General features: G+C 36.2%; 1 protein-coding gene across 2 annotated transcripts in view; it reads right to left on the bottom strand.

Annotated features, from left to right (window-relative positions):
* NME5 (NME/NM23 family member 5) overlaps positions 1-16,235 on the bottom strand; it is a 45,943-nt gene that overhangs the window by 4,243 nt on the left and 25,465 nt on the right. The window contains exon 6 of one of the 2 annotated variants that reach the window (XM_059919495.1): positions 5,266-5,915. The exons of the other annotated variant lie outside the window; for it this stretch is intronic. Coding sequence (XP_059775478.1) covers positions 5,832-5,915 — 84 coding nt within the window. The 3' untranslated portion in view covers positions 5,266-5,831. Of the gene's footprint in view, positions 1-5,265; positions 5,916-16,235 lie in introns of those variants that run through there. 2 annotated transcript variants of the gene reach the window in all.

A 16,235-nucleotide genomic window follows, 5' to 3' on the forward strand; every position in this document is an offset into this window, starting at 1 on the left:
CAAAACTAAAAAGTTGAGCACTGAGAGAGCCCAACAATGATGACAGGAAGTTTAAAGAAGGATCCAGAAATTGTAGTTTAGGTTGACACATCATTGGTAGCTGTGTCTTTAAAGGACTTTGTCTATTTCATCTAATTTGTCAAATTTATAGGCATAAAGTTGTTCCTACTATTCCCTTATTGTCCTTTTACTACTTGTAAGGTCTGTAGTGATTTGACAATATTGGGCTAAGTAGAATTGTTTGAGAAAGAAAAAAAAGGGAGGGAAATTCGAGATTGCTTTATGTGAAGCCATAACTTTTCCAAGGAGCATTCTATCGCCATCTCAGCCAAGAAATGCAGATGAGGCAAGTGGGGGAAAAAAAGGATTTTTTTTTTTATGGTTCTAGTGATGGGCTGTTGGTTGGATTAGCTGCCCATTTGTCTGCAAGCTGCTTTCTCCTCCCATTCCGAGCTCCCTGCCATCACAGTGCAGCTGCTGGCCAGGAAGCCTGAGGAAGGGGCTCCCTCTGGAGCTGATGGCAGTGGCACTTTGGAAAGTGCTGGCAGGGGGTGGGCTATAAAAAACAATTTGGTCTGGGAACAAAAGGCATCAATCACAGCAGTGTCATCAACCCTTGATTTGGATGAGGGGAGAGAACTTTCTGGGTCATCCTGGAAGCAGGAAAGGAACAGACATCATATTTAGTCATCTCCCCTTTCCAATGGACTAAAGTATGTAGTTAATTTAATAGGAAAACTATGCTGGACTGCTCCACAAAGATTTTTTTCTTTAGTCATGTCCTTCAGTGAGGTGGGAGAAAGCTATCTCCCTTACAGTGTTTATCTGAAATTGCCAAAAATCATTGGACTCCACCTTTAGAAGTGAACTTCTCTACTAAAGGCTCTCATAAGCCAGGGAGTTTCTGAGATTTAGTTAACTTCTGTAAAATAAATGAAGGTGCAAAGTTAGTACAGTGAATATTATTAGTAAGGGGACTAACAAAAATAAAGAACCCAAGATAAGCACCTAAAGTCAAAGAAGTAGCAAACAAAGAAGAATTGAGCCATCTCTGAATGAAAATTCAAAGCTTAATCTAAATAGTTCTTATATAGAGTTAACAACAAGAGAGAAGTGGCAGTATTTCTGAGATGGAAAAGTACTTCTCGAAAGTATCTGTGACACTTTCAAATCAAGCTAATCTGTGGCACCCTTAAGCCAGGGCAGATAAACTATTGCCCTGGGTTCTCCAAATGGGGGGAGGGGGAGCTTCTACATGCCATCCCAGATCTAAACTTCTAAAGAAGTAAAGAAAAATCTAATCTTCTTCTGTTTAGTCCCAAGTCATAAGAGAGCTGCATGCTTGCTTCCTTTTTTCTATGATCTCTTTGAGTCCTAGAGAAAGAAACTAAATGAAGTGGTATATCTTGATTAACCAGAATACCACACTATCATTCAGTGCAAGAGAAATGCATTAAATCACCACTACTTAACAATAACAAATGTGTACACAGGACTTTGATACCACCTGACAGGTTATGTCAGAAGGCAGTCTTCTCATTTTCTTATTCATTCTATGCTGTACTTTCCAGTTCTGGCCCATGAAATAATGACCTCAAATGTGTCCCAAGTTTAAAAATCCTATGGCTAACTACATTGTTTTCCATCTGCATGTATTTTTATCTATTTTTTCTCCAAAATATATCTCAAATTAGTCTGTTTTCTCTATTTTTTTCTTCCACTTAAAAAAAAAAGACCAAAAACAAATGGCAGGTCTGGCGACTGAAGCTGACTTCCAGTACAGAATTTTTCTGCCATACACAATGCTGCCTCTTTTTTGCACAAGAGGAGGCTCTTGTGGTGGAAATGACCTCCTGAAGCTGGAATCTCATTGTAAAAACTATTTGCTTTTTCCCATATGCTCTTGACCATTGCTCAAAATATAGCCATCCACTATTTATCTTTGTTTTTAAGATTTTAGTTTGTCTTCCCAACACAATGTTAAAGGTGTTTTGAAATACAGGGGGCACACCAGTCCCAGGAGGAATATGTCCAAAAATTCATATAAACACCATGACTGAGAACTTGTAAAACATCTTGGCTCTAGATAGCTTAAAGATAGTCTATTAATAAGGAAGTGTTGCTAACCCTTTTAATGTTGACAACCATTAAGACATTTGTCTTTTTAAACCCTTAAAAAAATGACAAAAGCAGTAACATGAACACTGTAGAAAAATTAAAATACAGCTAACCAAAAATAAGAAAAAAAAATCAGTGTATTCCCACCATCCAGAGATTATATAATAACATTTGAGTGGGCGCCCTTCTACATCTTATTCCACACATATACACACATATGTATTTCTTTATCAAAGTAAGATCTCACTGGGCTTCCCTGGTGGCACAGTGGTTAAGAATCCACCTGCCAATGCAGGGGACACAGGTTCAAGCCCTGGTCCAGGAAGATCCCACATGCCGCGGAGCAACTAAGCCTGTGCGCCACAACTACTGAGCCTGCACTCTAGAGCCCGTGAGCCACAACTACTGAGCCCATGAGCCACAACTGAAGACTGCGCACCTAGAGCCTGTGCTCCACAACAAGAGAAGCCATGGCAAGGAGAAGCCCGCGCACCGCAGCAAAGAGTAGCCCCCGCTCGCCACAACTAGAGAAAGCCTGCACACAGGAATGAAGACCCAGTGTAGCCAAAAATAAAATAAATAAAATAAATTTATTTTTAAAAAAGTAAGATTTCACCGTACATATTGCTTCGTAACGTCTTTTCAGTTAACAATCTTTACGTTCCAAGACAACACATTTTCATTGTATCTAATACTCATTCTAGATTCAAATCTTCCCAGTTACCTCAAAAATGTCCTTTGCAGCTTGTCTGCATAAATGAGGGTTCAATCTAGAAACTAGTGTTGATTCTGATTATGTATCTCACATCTCTGCTAATCTAAAAGAGTCCCTTTTCTCATAACACCAATTTGTTGGAAGACCAAGGCAGCTGTCCTACAGAACATCCATCTTGTAAATTTTTGCTTCTTTATGGTATCGTTCAGATGGCCACATTATTTCCTACAACTGTAAGCAGGAAGGTGGGCCTAAAGGCTTGATAATTTTAAGGTACACATGTTTGGCTAAAACACATCATAGATGATTAGTATATATCATTTTTATATCAAATCAAGAGCTATATAGTATCTGAATGTTTCCCTATCAACAATGTGGAAAACTGATCACCAGCTTTTGATAATAACATACAGATCTTTTTTCCCCAACTTCATTTGTGAATAGTTTTAAAGCACAGAAAAGTTGAAAGAATAGTACACTAGAGTGCCCACCACCTAGACTGAACAATTGTTAATATTTTGCTAACTTTGCTTTATCTTTACATGTATAAAAATATTTCTTGCTGAACCATTTGAAAATAAGTTGCAAACATCAAAAAATTTACCCTTAAGAATTTCAGAATGCATCACCTAAACATGATATTCTCCTTTTATGGCCATATCATTTTGACCCTTTGAAATTTAGCAATTATTCCCTAATATCACCTAATATTTAGTCCATATCTAAATCTCCTTAAGTGTCCCCCAAAGGTCTTCTGTAGATGATTTTTTAGTCAAGAGCTACTCATTTCTTTTGGTTAAGGTGTTTCTTTGGTCTTCCCTATTTCTATTTTTTGTTTTATAATGACATTGCCTTTCTGAAGAGATGAGGCCAGTTTAATTATTTACTCTTAATAAAAGTCTTTTACAACTTGGATCTTTTTTAAAGTAAATTAAAATTTCTTTAATAACTGAGAATTTTTCATTTTTTGAAAACTAGAACTTCATCACAAAAACATAATTGAGAAATATTAACCTAAAGACTTTGGTAGAGGGACCAATCATTCCATTTTGTGAAGGATTAAGGGGTCTCACAGGACGCAGGACTTTCAGTGATACAACCAGAAATGAGTTGTCATGCTACTGTCTGGTCACCCTTGTAGGGCACTTATTAATGTTGAGGAAATAGTTATATATGACTGGTTAAAACTATAATTGAGTTCTAACCATTTTCATTTTACTAAATATAGGTAGTCGCTCTTTCTGAATGCTCACTTGATGCCACTTTGTTCTTACAAAAGACCTGCATTCGTATCTGTTTTCACTAACCAAAAGAAATCTGAAGAGGATTTTTGCTTTTATGGTAAAAGGCAAAAAGGCAAAACAGAACTATTTGTTTTGCAATGAGCCAATTCAGAGGCAGCGCGCACACCGAGCAACAAGAGTAGCACCACCAATGCCGTTCCTAGGGAACTACACTCAGCATCTCAGCATCAAGCCGTGATAGCTTTGAACTGTCAGTGAGCATCTGGGCTTTATCCCAATTTATTCTGTGCATCTGCTAGCAACTTGCGAATTAAGGTAACTGATTCTTCACATTACACCCTTTCAGCTTATGAAAGGTTTCATAGGAACGCTCTAATATTGGATAGCGGAAAAAACCCATAATTATTTATATACTTATACTTTTTAAACTCAGCTGTCCGAACTATGCATTAATTATGCATGTAGATATAGAATATAGGCTAGGGAAAATATAACGAAAATTCCACATCTTACTTCTCGAAATTAAAAAATAATAAGCAATATCTTACATCAGCCTTCTATTACTTAATGCTTACATCATTGTTAAAATCATATCCTAAATCGACAGCCATTGTAACACAATGAGCTCCACAGAGACAGCACCAGGGCAAGTGAGAGCCAGATGGGCACTGGATGACTGTGACTCACGGAGGAAAAATAACTAAATATGGGAAAGGATATCCTAAGAGACCAAGAAGCACCATCATATGCATTCTTTGGGCAAACTTGCCAGAAGGAGCACAAGAAGTACCCAGTCACCTTCTCAGAGTTTTCCAAATGTCCTCAGAGAGATGGAGGACCATGTCTTGCACTGTAAAGCTGTGCAAAACTTGTTTTTAAACTGTATAGTGTCTTCTGTGTATAGTTAACATACTACCAAATGTGTCTTCAGCTACCCCTGTCCTGGTGGTATTTTCAATAGCTACTAACCTTGCCTAGTACATTATGGGGGTTGTAAATTGGCAGAGAAATTCAAAGTAGGTTCTTGTTGGTGCACAGCAAAAATCAGTTATATATAGAAATGGTATCTTATTATCTTCAGTTGTCTCTGATGCATCCTATATGAATTGTTGTTCTCTTAACTGAATACCACTTTGTAACTGTAAAAATAAAAAGTTGCAGTTGTTTTGTTGACATTCTAAATGCTTCTAATACAATTTTCTTATTAGAAAAAAAATCATACCCTAAACCAGTATTTTATTTTAGATAATGTTATCTGCTGCACGAAATAGTTATTCTTTTAAAATTTATTTTTAAGAAATAATTTAGGGGCTTCCCTGGTGGTGCAGTGGTTAAGAATCCTCCTGCCAATGCAGGGGACACGGGTTCAAACCCTAGTCCGGGAAGATCCCACATGCCGCGGAGCAACTAAGCCCGTGTGCCACAACAACTGAGCCCGTGCTCTAGAGCCCGTGAGCCACAACTACTGAGCCCGTGTGCCTAGAGCCCATGCTCCACAACAAGAGAAGCACCTCAATGAGAAGCCTGTGCACCGCAACGAAGAGTAGCCCCCGCTCCCCGCAACGAGAGAAAAGCCCACGTGCAGCAACGAAGATCCAATGCAGCCAAATATAAAATTAAAAAAAATTTTTTTTAAAAAGAAATAATTTATTTCACATGTAGTTACTTAAACCCTTAGGAGTTACTTCTTTCTTAAGTAGAAGCATGCCTTTTACAGTGAGATAGCTCGTGATTTGTTCTTTGAGGGCTTTATTTTAATAAGGTTCTTCTGCAATTGGATGATGACAAAGTTTGGGTTTGTTGGGATTATTTTTCAGCAACCAATCAGCCAGCCAAATCTATGGAAAAAGGAAAAAAAAAAACCCTTACGTTAATTAACGTTTACATATTTCTTCAATATATACTATTTCCATTTAAAACAGTTTCCAAAATCACTTTAAGAATAATAAGAAAATGACCATTAAAAATTGAAACAGGGGGCTTCCCTGGTGGCGCAGTGGGTAAGAATCCACCTGCTAATGCAGGGGACACGGGTTTGAGCCCTGGTCCGGGAAGATCCCACATGCTGCAGAGCAACTACGCCTGTGCACCACAACTACTGAGCCTGCGCTCTAGAGCCCGTGAGCCACAACTACTGAGCATGTGTGTGACACAACTACTGAAGCCCACGTGCCTAGAGCCTGTGCTCTGCAACAAGAGAAGCCACCGCAATGAGAAGCCCGCCCACCACAAGGAAGAGTAGACCCCACTCGCCACAACTAGAGAAAGCCCACGCACAACAACAAAGAGCCAACGCAGCCAAAAATAAATAAATAAATTAAATAAATTAAAAAAATAAAATTAAAACAATAAGTTTTACATTAGGCAATATTGTCAAGTATAGATCCAAATTGGAAAGGAAGGTAAAATTATGTCCATTCACAGATGACATGACCCTATTATATATAGGCAGATCTCCATCGGTTTATTGCACTTTGCAGATATTGCATTTTTTTTTTTGTACAAATTGAAGATTTTTGATCACTCTGCATTGAGCAAGATTATTGGCACCATTTTTCCAACAGTATTTGCTCACTTTGTGTCTCCATGTCATATTTTGCTAATTCTCACAATATTTCAAATATTTCCATTATTATTATATTTGTTATGGTGGTCTATGATCAGGAATCTCTAATGTTACTATTGCAAAATAATTATGACTCGCTGAAGGTTCAGATGATGGTTAGCATTTTTTAGCAATAAAGTATTGTTGCACACTTAATTGACTACAGAATAGTGTAACCATAACTTTTATACCCATTGGGAAACCAAAAAATTTGTATGACTTGCTTTACTGAAATACTTGCTTAATTGTGGTGGTCTGGAACCTAACCCACAACATCTCCATGGTATGCCTGTATTTAAAAATCCCAAAGAATCTAAGAAAACTACTAGTGCTAATAAATTAATATGGCAAAGTTGTAGGTTACAAGATCAATACACAAAAATCAGTTGTGTTTCCATATATCAGCAATGAATGATTCAAAAAGGAAATTAGGAAATCACTTTCATTTATAATGGATTTGAAAAAAATATCTAGGAATAAATTTAACCAACTTGTGTCCTGAAAATTATAAAACATTGCCAAAAGAAATTAAAAAACCTAAATAAATGGAAAGACATCCCATGTCCATGGATAGATTTAATAATGTTAAGATGCTAAGATGTCAATATTACTCAAAGTGATCTATAGATTCAACACAATCCCCATCAAATTTCCAAAAGTTGTTTTTGCAGAAAAGGAAAAGAGAATCCTCAAATTCATATGGAATTTCAAGGAGCTCCAAATAGCCAAAACAATCATGAAAATAAAAAATCAAGTTGGAGAATTTGTTCTTCCCAATTTCAAAATCTTCTGTAAAGCTACAGTAATCAAAACAGTGTGGCATATAGATATACATATAGATCAATGGAATAGAATTGAGAGCCAGAAATAAACCCATATATATATGGCCACATGATTTTTGACAATGGTACCAAGTCCATTCAGTGGAGAAGATATAGTTTCTTCAACAGACGGTACTAAGAAACTGGATTTCCACATGCAAAAGAATGAAGTTGGACCCCTATCTCACACCATACACAAAAATTAATTCAACGTTAATCAACAACCTAAATATAAGAGCTAAACCCATTAAAATCTTAGAGGAAAATATAGGAATAAATCTTCACGACCTTGAATTTGGCAGTGGATTTAGATATGACACCAAAAGCAAAGGAATAAAAGAAAAAAGAGATAAATTAGACTTTTGTCAAATATTCAAAAATTCCATGTGTCAAAGGACATCATTAAGAAAGTGAAAGGACAACCTATAGAAGGGGTGCATATATTTGCAAATCATATAAGGGTTTAAAATCTACAACATATAAGAACTCCTACAACTCAACAACAAAAAAACAATTAAAAATAGGAAAGAACATGAACGTGAATAGACATTTCTCTGAAGAAAATATACAAATAGCCAGTAAACACATGAAAAGAGGGTCAACATTATTTGTCATTAGGGAAATGTAAACCAAAACCACAATGATAGGCCATTTCACGTCTAATAGGACAGTTACAATTATTTAAAAACAAAAAACAAAAAAACCAGAAAAGAACAAGCATTGGCCAGGACATGGAGAAACTGGAACACTCATACATTGCTAGTGGGAATGTAAAATGTTGCAGATGCTGTGAAAAACATTTTAGTGGTTACTCAAAAAGCCAAACTTAGAATTACCATATGACCCAGAAAATCCACTCTTACGTATACACCCCAAAGAAATTAAAACAGGTACTCAAACAGATACTTATACACCAGTGTTCACTGTAACATTATGTACAATAGCTAGAAGGGAGAAACAACCCAAGTATCCATCAACAGATGAATGGATAAACAAAATATGATATATACATATATAATCAAATATTATTCAACTATAAAAGGGATGAAATTCTGATACATGCTACTACATGAATGAACTTTGAAAGCATTATGCCAAGTGACATAAGCCAGACACACACAAAAACAAATATTATATAATTCCACGTATATGAAATATCTAGAATAGGCAAATTTATGGAGACAGAAAATAGACTACAGGTTACTAAAGGCTGGGGGAAGGAAGTAATGGGGAGTTATTGCTTAATGGTTACAGAGTTTCTGTTTAGGGTGATGAAAAAATTTTGGAAATAGATAGTGATGGTGACTCCACAACATTGTGATTATAATTAATGCCATTGAACTGTACACTTGAAAATGGTTGGGCTTCCCTGGTGGCGCAGTGGCTAAGAACCCGCCTGCCAATGCAGGGACACGGGTTTGAGCCCTGGTCCAGGAAGATCCCACATGCCGCAGAGCAACTAAGCCCGTGTGCCACAACTACTGAGCCTGCACTCTAGGGCCTGTCAGCCACAACTACTGCGGCCCGCGTGCCTAGAGCCCGTGCTCCACAACAAGAGAAGCCACCACCATGAGAAGCCCACGCACTGCAAAAAAGAGCAGCCCCCGCTCAACGCAACTAAAGAAAGCCCATGTGCAGCAACAAAGACCCAATGCAGCCAAAAATAAATAAAGAAAGAAAGAAAATGCTTAAAATGGCAAAGTTTATCTTATTTATATTTATCACCAAAAAACTTGTGAAGTATATACAGAAGTACTGAAAATGACGTTAAAAGCAATTGTTTATTGTGGTACTGTTAGAACATACAGATCCATGTAACAGAATACGTGCCCATGTATAGAATTTAATGTGTGATAAATGAGGCTTCAAAAATCAATGTACAAGGACAACTGGTCAGAAAAAAATCAATTTAGATCTTCATCTTGTAACTTATACAAAAGTAAATTCCAGATGCATAGGAAAGTTAAATATAAAAAAACTAGAAGAATACAATAGTGAATATTTAGCAAAACTTTCAATGGGATAGAACTTCCTAAACTTAAATGGTAAAGTAAAACTCACAATAAGAAAAAAATCAAGGTTTGACTTATTAAATATTATTTAAAAGGCAAAATTAAAATTTAAACAAAAAGGGAAAAAATTTTGCAGCAAGTATGACAAAGGTTGATGTAACTAATATATAAAGAATTCTTACACCTATCCTTCTCAAACTCTTCCAAAAAACTGAAGAGGAAAAAATGCTTCCAATCTCATTCTATGAGGCCAGCATCACGCTGACACCAAAACCAGACAAAAACACCACCAAAAAAAGAAAATTACAGGTCAGTATCACTGATGAACGTAGTGGCAAAAATCCTCAATAAAACGTAGAAAGCTGAATTCAACAATACATTAAAAGAATCATACACCATGATTAAGTGGGATTTATTCCAGGGATGCAAGGATGGTTCAATACCTGCAAATCAATCAACGTAATACACCACATTAACAGACTGAAGAATAAAAATCATACAAACATCTCACTAGATGAAGAAAAAGCTTTTGACAAAATTCAACATCCATTTACAATAAAAATTCTCAGCAAAGTGAGTATAGAGGGAACATACCTCAACATAATAAAGGCAATACATGACAAGCCCACAGCTAACATCATAACAGAATTCCCACTTTTGCCACTTTTATTCAGCATAGTATTAAAAGTCCTAGCCACAACAACCAGACAATAAAATAAAATAAAATAAAATAAAATAAAATAAGGTAATCCAAATAGGAAAGGAAGAAGTAAAACTGTCAGTGTTTGAAGATGACATGATACTCTACAGAGAAAATCCTAAAGATACCACCAAAAAAAAAAATTAAAACTAATAAATGAACTCAGTGAATTTGCACAATACAAATTTAATACAGAAATCTGTTGTGTTCTATACACTACCAACAAAAAGAGAAATTAAGAAATCAATCACATTTACAACTGCATCAAAAAAAAAAACCTAAGAATAGATCTAACTAAGGAGGTAAAACACCTGTACTCAGAAAACTATAATACACTGATGAAAGAAACTGAAGACACAAATGGAAAGATATGTCATGCTCATGGATTAGAAGAATTATTATTGTTAAAATGACCATACTACCCAAGACAAAATTCAATGCAATCCCTATCAAAATACCCATGGCATTTTTCACAGAACTAGAACAAATAATTCCAAAACTTGTATGGAAACACAAAAGACCTTGAATACTCAAAACAATATTGAGAAAGAAGAACAAAGCTGGAGGTATCACATGCCCTGATTTCAAACCATACTACAAAGCTAGAATAATCAAAACAGTATGGTACTGGGGGCTTCCCTGGCAGTCCAGTGGTTAAGACTCCATGCTTCCACTGCCGGGGGCACGGGTTTGATCCCACATGCCATGTGGCATGGTCAAAAAAGATAAAATAAAATAAAATAATAAAACGTATGGTATTGGCACAAAAACAGATACATAGATCAATGGAAAAAACAGAGAGCCCGGAAATGAACCCACACTTATATGGTCAATCAACCTACGCCAAAGGAGACAGGAAATACAATGGGGAAAAGACAGTCTCTTCAATAAATGGTTTTGGGAAAACTGAACAGCTACATGCAAAAGAATCAAACTGGACTACTCTCTCACACCATATACAAAAATAAACTAAAAATGGAATAAAGACTTAAACGCAGACAGGAAACCGTAAAATTCCTAGAAGAAAACACAGGCATTATGCACTTTGAAATCAGTCTTAGCAATATATTTTTTAAAAATTTTATTGAACTATAGTTGATTCACAATGTTGTATTATTAGCAATATATTTTTGAATATTATCTCCTCAGTCAAGGGAAACAAAAGCAAAAAAACCCAAATGGGACGACATAAAACTAAAAAGCTTCTGCACAGCGAAGGAAACTATCAACAAACTGAAAAGGCAGCCTACTGAATGGGAGAAGGTATTTGCAAACAATATACCTGATAAGAGGTTAATATTCAACATATACAGACGACTCATACAACTCAAAATCAAAAAAACAAAAACTGAATTTAAAAATGGGCAGAGAACCTGAATAGACATTTTTCCGAGGAAGACAAACAGATGGCCAACAAACAAATGCAAAGATGCTCAACATCACTAATCATCAAGGAAATGCAAATCAAAACCACAAGGAGATATTACCTCACATCAATTAGAATGGCTATCATCAAAAGGAACACATAACAAATGTTGGCAAGGATGTGGCGAAAAGGGAACCCTGGTGCACTGTTGGTGGGAATGTAAATAATTGATACAGCCACTATAGAAAGCAATATGGAGGTTCCTCAAAAAATTAAAATCAGAACTACCATATGATCTAGAAATTCCGCTTCTGGGTATTTTTCTGAAGAAAATAAAAACACTAATTGGAAAAGATATATGCACCCCTATGTTCATTGCAGTATTATTTACAATAGTCGAGATAGGGAAGCAACCTAAGTCAACAGATGAACAGATTAAAAAGATGTGATAGAGGGCAGACAGCAGAAACAAGAAGAACTACAATCCTTCCGCCTGTGGAACAAAAACCACATTCACAAAAATATACACAAGATGAAAAGGCAGAGGGCTATGTACCACATGAAGGAACAAGATAAAACCCCCAAAAAACAACTAAATGAAGTGGAGATAGGCAACCTTCCAGAAAAAGAATTCAGAATAATGATAGTGAAGATGATCCAGGACCTCAGAAAAAGAATGGAGGCAAATATCGAGAAGATGCAAGAAATGTTTAACAAAGACCTAGAAGAATTAAAGTACAAACAAACAGAGATGAACAATACAAGAACTGAAATGAAAACTACACTAGAAGGAATCAATAGGAGAATAACTGAGGCAGAAGAACGGATAAGTGACCTGGAAGGCAGAATGGTGGAATTCACTGCTGCCCAACAGAAGAAAGAAAAAAGAATGAAAAGAAATGAAGACAGCCTAAGAGACCTCTGGGACAACATTAAACACAACAACATTCGCATTATAGGGGTCACAGAAGGAGAAGAGAGAGAGAAAGGTCCCGAGAAAATATTTGAAGACATTATAGTCGAAAACTTCCCTAACACGGGAAATAGACACCCAAGTCTAGGAACCACAGAGAGTCCCATACAGGATAAACCCAAGGAGAAACACGCTGAGACACATAGTAATCAAACTGGCAAAAATTAAAGACAATGAAAAATTATTGAAAGCAGCAAGGGAAAAACGACAAATAACATACAAGGGAACTCCCATAAGGTTAACAGCTGATTTCTCAGCAGAAACCCTACAAGCCAGAAGGGAGTGGCATGATATACTTAAAGTGATGAAAGGAAAGAACCTACAACCAAGATTACTCTACCCAGCAAGGATCTCATTCAGATTCGATGGAGAAATCAAAAGCTTTACAGACAAGCAAAAGCTAAGAGAATTCAGCATCACCAAACCAGCTCTACAACAAACGCTAAAGGAACTTCTCTAAGTGGGAAACACAAGAGAAGGAAAGGACCTACAAAAACAAACCCAAAACAATTAAGAAAATGGTAATAGGAACATACATATCGATAATTACCTTAAACGTGAATGGATTAAATGCTCCCACCAAAAGACACAGGCTTGCTGAATGGATACAAAAATAAGACCCATATATATGCTGTCTACAAGAGACCCACTTCAGACCTAGGGACACATACAGACTGAAAGTGAGGGGATGGAAAGAGATATACCACGCAAATGGAAATCAAAAGAAAGCTGGAGTAGCAATACTCATATCAGATAAATAGACTTTAAAATAAAGAATGTTACAAGAGACAAGGAAGGACACTATATAATGATCAAGGGATCAATCCAAGAAGAAGATATAACAATTATAAATATATATGCACCCAGCATAGGAGCACCTCAATATGTAAGGCAACTGCTAACAGCTATAAAAGAGGAAATCGACAGTAACACAATAATAGTGGGGGACTTTAATGCTTCACTGACACCAATGGACAGATCATCCAAACAGAAAATTAATAAGGAAACACAAGCTTTAAATGACACAATAGACCAGATAGATTTAATTGATATTTATAGGACATTCCATCCAAAAACAGCAGATTACAATTTCTTCTCAAGTGCACACGGAACATTCTCCAGGATAGATCACATCTTGGGTCACAAATTAAGCCTCAGCAAATTTAAGAAAACTGAAATCATATCAAGCATCTTTTCTGACCACAACGCTATCATAATTAGAAATCAATTACAGGAAAAAAACGTAAAAAACACAAACACATGGAGACTAAACAATACGTTCCTAAATAACCAAGAGTTCACTGAAGAAATCAAAGAGGAAATCAAAAAATACCTAGAGACAAATGATAATGAAAACACGATGATCCAAAACCTATGGGATGCAGCAAAAGCAGTTCTAAGAGGGAAGTTTATAGCTATACAAGCCTACCTCAAGAAACAAGAAACATCAAACATCTCAAATAAACAATCTAACCTTACACCTAAAGGAACTAGAGAAAGCAGAATAAACAAAACCCAAAGTTAGCAGAAGGAAAGAAATCATAAAGAAAGATCAGAGCAGAAATAAATGAAATAGAAACAAAGAAAACAATAGCAAAGATCAATAAAACTAAAAGCTGGTTCTTTGAGAAGATAAACAAAATTGATAAACCATTAGCCAGACTCATCAAGAAAAAGAGGGAGAGGACTCAAATCATTAAAATTAGAAATGAAAAAGGAGAAGTTACAACAGACACCACAGAAATACAAAGCATCCTAAGAGACTACTACAAGCAACTCTATGTCAATAAAATGGGCAACCTGGAAGAAATGGACAAATTCTTAGAAAGGTATAACCTTCCAAGACTGAACCAGGAAGAAATAGAAAATATGAACAGACCAATCACAAGTAATGAAATTGAAACTGTGATTAAAAACCTTCCAACAAACAAAAGTCCAGGACCAGATGCCTTCACGTGTGAATTCTATCAAACATTTAGAGAACAGCTAACACCCATCCTTCTCAAACTCTTCCAAAAAATTGCAGAGGAAGGAACACTCCCAAACTCATTCTATGAGGCCACCATCACCCTGATACCAAAACCAGACAAAGATACTACAAAAAAAGAAAATTACAGACCAATATCACTGATGAATATAGATGCAAAAATCCTCAACAAAATACCAGCAAATGGAATCCAACAACACGTTAAAAGGATCATAGACCATGATCAAGTGGGATTTATCTCAGGGATGCAAGGATTCTTCAATATACGCAAATCAATCAATGTGATACACCATATTAACAAATTGAAGAAGAAATACCATATGATCATCTCAATAGATGCAGAAAAAGCTTTTGACAAAATTCAACACCCATTTATGATAAAAACTCTCCAGAAAGTGGGCATAGAGGGAACCCACCTCAACATAATAAAGGCCATATACGACAAACCCACAGCAAACATCATTCCCAATGCTGAAAAAATGAAAGCATTTCCTCTAAGATCAGGAACCAGACAAGGATGTCCACTCTCACCACTATTATTCAACATAGCTTTGGAAGTCCTAGCCATGGCAATCAGAGAAGAAAAAGAAATAAAAGGAAAACAAATTGGAAAAGAAGAAGTAAAACTGTCACTTTTTGCAGATGATATGATACTATACATAGAGAATCCTAAAGATGCCACCAGAAAAGTACTAGAGTTAATCAATGAATTTGGTAAAGTTGCAGGGTACAAAATTAATGCACAGAAATCTCTTGCATTCCTGTATACTAATGATGAAAAATCTGAAAGAGAAATTAAGGAAACACTCCCATTTACCACTGCAACAAAAAGAATAAAATACCTAGGAATAAACCTACCTAGGGAGACAAAAGACCTGTATGCAGAAAACTATAAGACACTGATGAAAGAAATTAAAGATGATACCAACAGATGGAGAGATATACCATGTTCTTGGATTGGAAGAATCAATATTGTGAAAATGATGATACTACCCAAAGCAATCTACAGATTCAATGCAATCTCTATCAAATTACCAATGGCATTTTTCACAGAACTAGAACAAAAAATCTTAAAATTTGTATGGAGACACAAAAGACCCTGAATAGCCAAAGCGGTCTTGAGGGAAAAAAGCAGTGCTGGAGGAATCAGACTCCCTGACTTCAGACTATACTACAAAGCTACAGTAATCAAGACAATATGGTACTGGCACAAAAACAGAAATATAGATCAATGGAACAGGATAGAAAGCCCAGAGACAAACCCACGCACTTATGGTCAACTAATCTATGACAAAGGAGGCAAGGATATACAATGGAGAAAAGACAGTCTCTTCAATAAGTGGTGCTGGGAAAAATGGACAGCTACACGTAAAAGAATGAAATTAGAACACTCCCTAACACCATACACAAAAATAAACTCAAAATGGATTAGAGACCTAAATGTAAGACCGGACACTATAAAACTCTTAGAGGAAAACATAGGAAGAACACTCTTTGACATAAATCACAGCAAGACCTTTTTTGATCCACCTCCTAGAGTAATGGAAATAAAAACAAAAATAAACAAATGGGACCTAATGAAACTTCAAAGCTTTTGCACAGCAAAGGAAACCATAAACAAGACGAACAAGGAAAGGTTTAGCACAGCAAAGGAAACCATAAACAAGACGAAAGACAACCCTCAGAATGGGAGA

This window comes from Balaenoptera ricei, chromosome 3, assembly GCF_028023285.1.
Source record: "Balaenoptera ricei isolate mBalRic1 chromosome 3, mBalRic1.hap2, whole genome shotgun sequence".
In the NCBI taxonomy this organism is placed as follows: domain Eukaryota; kingdom Metazoa; phylum Chordata; class Mammalia; order Artiodactyla; family Balaenopteridae; genus Balaenoptera; species Balaenoptera ricei.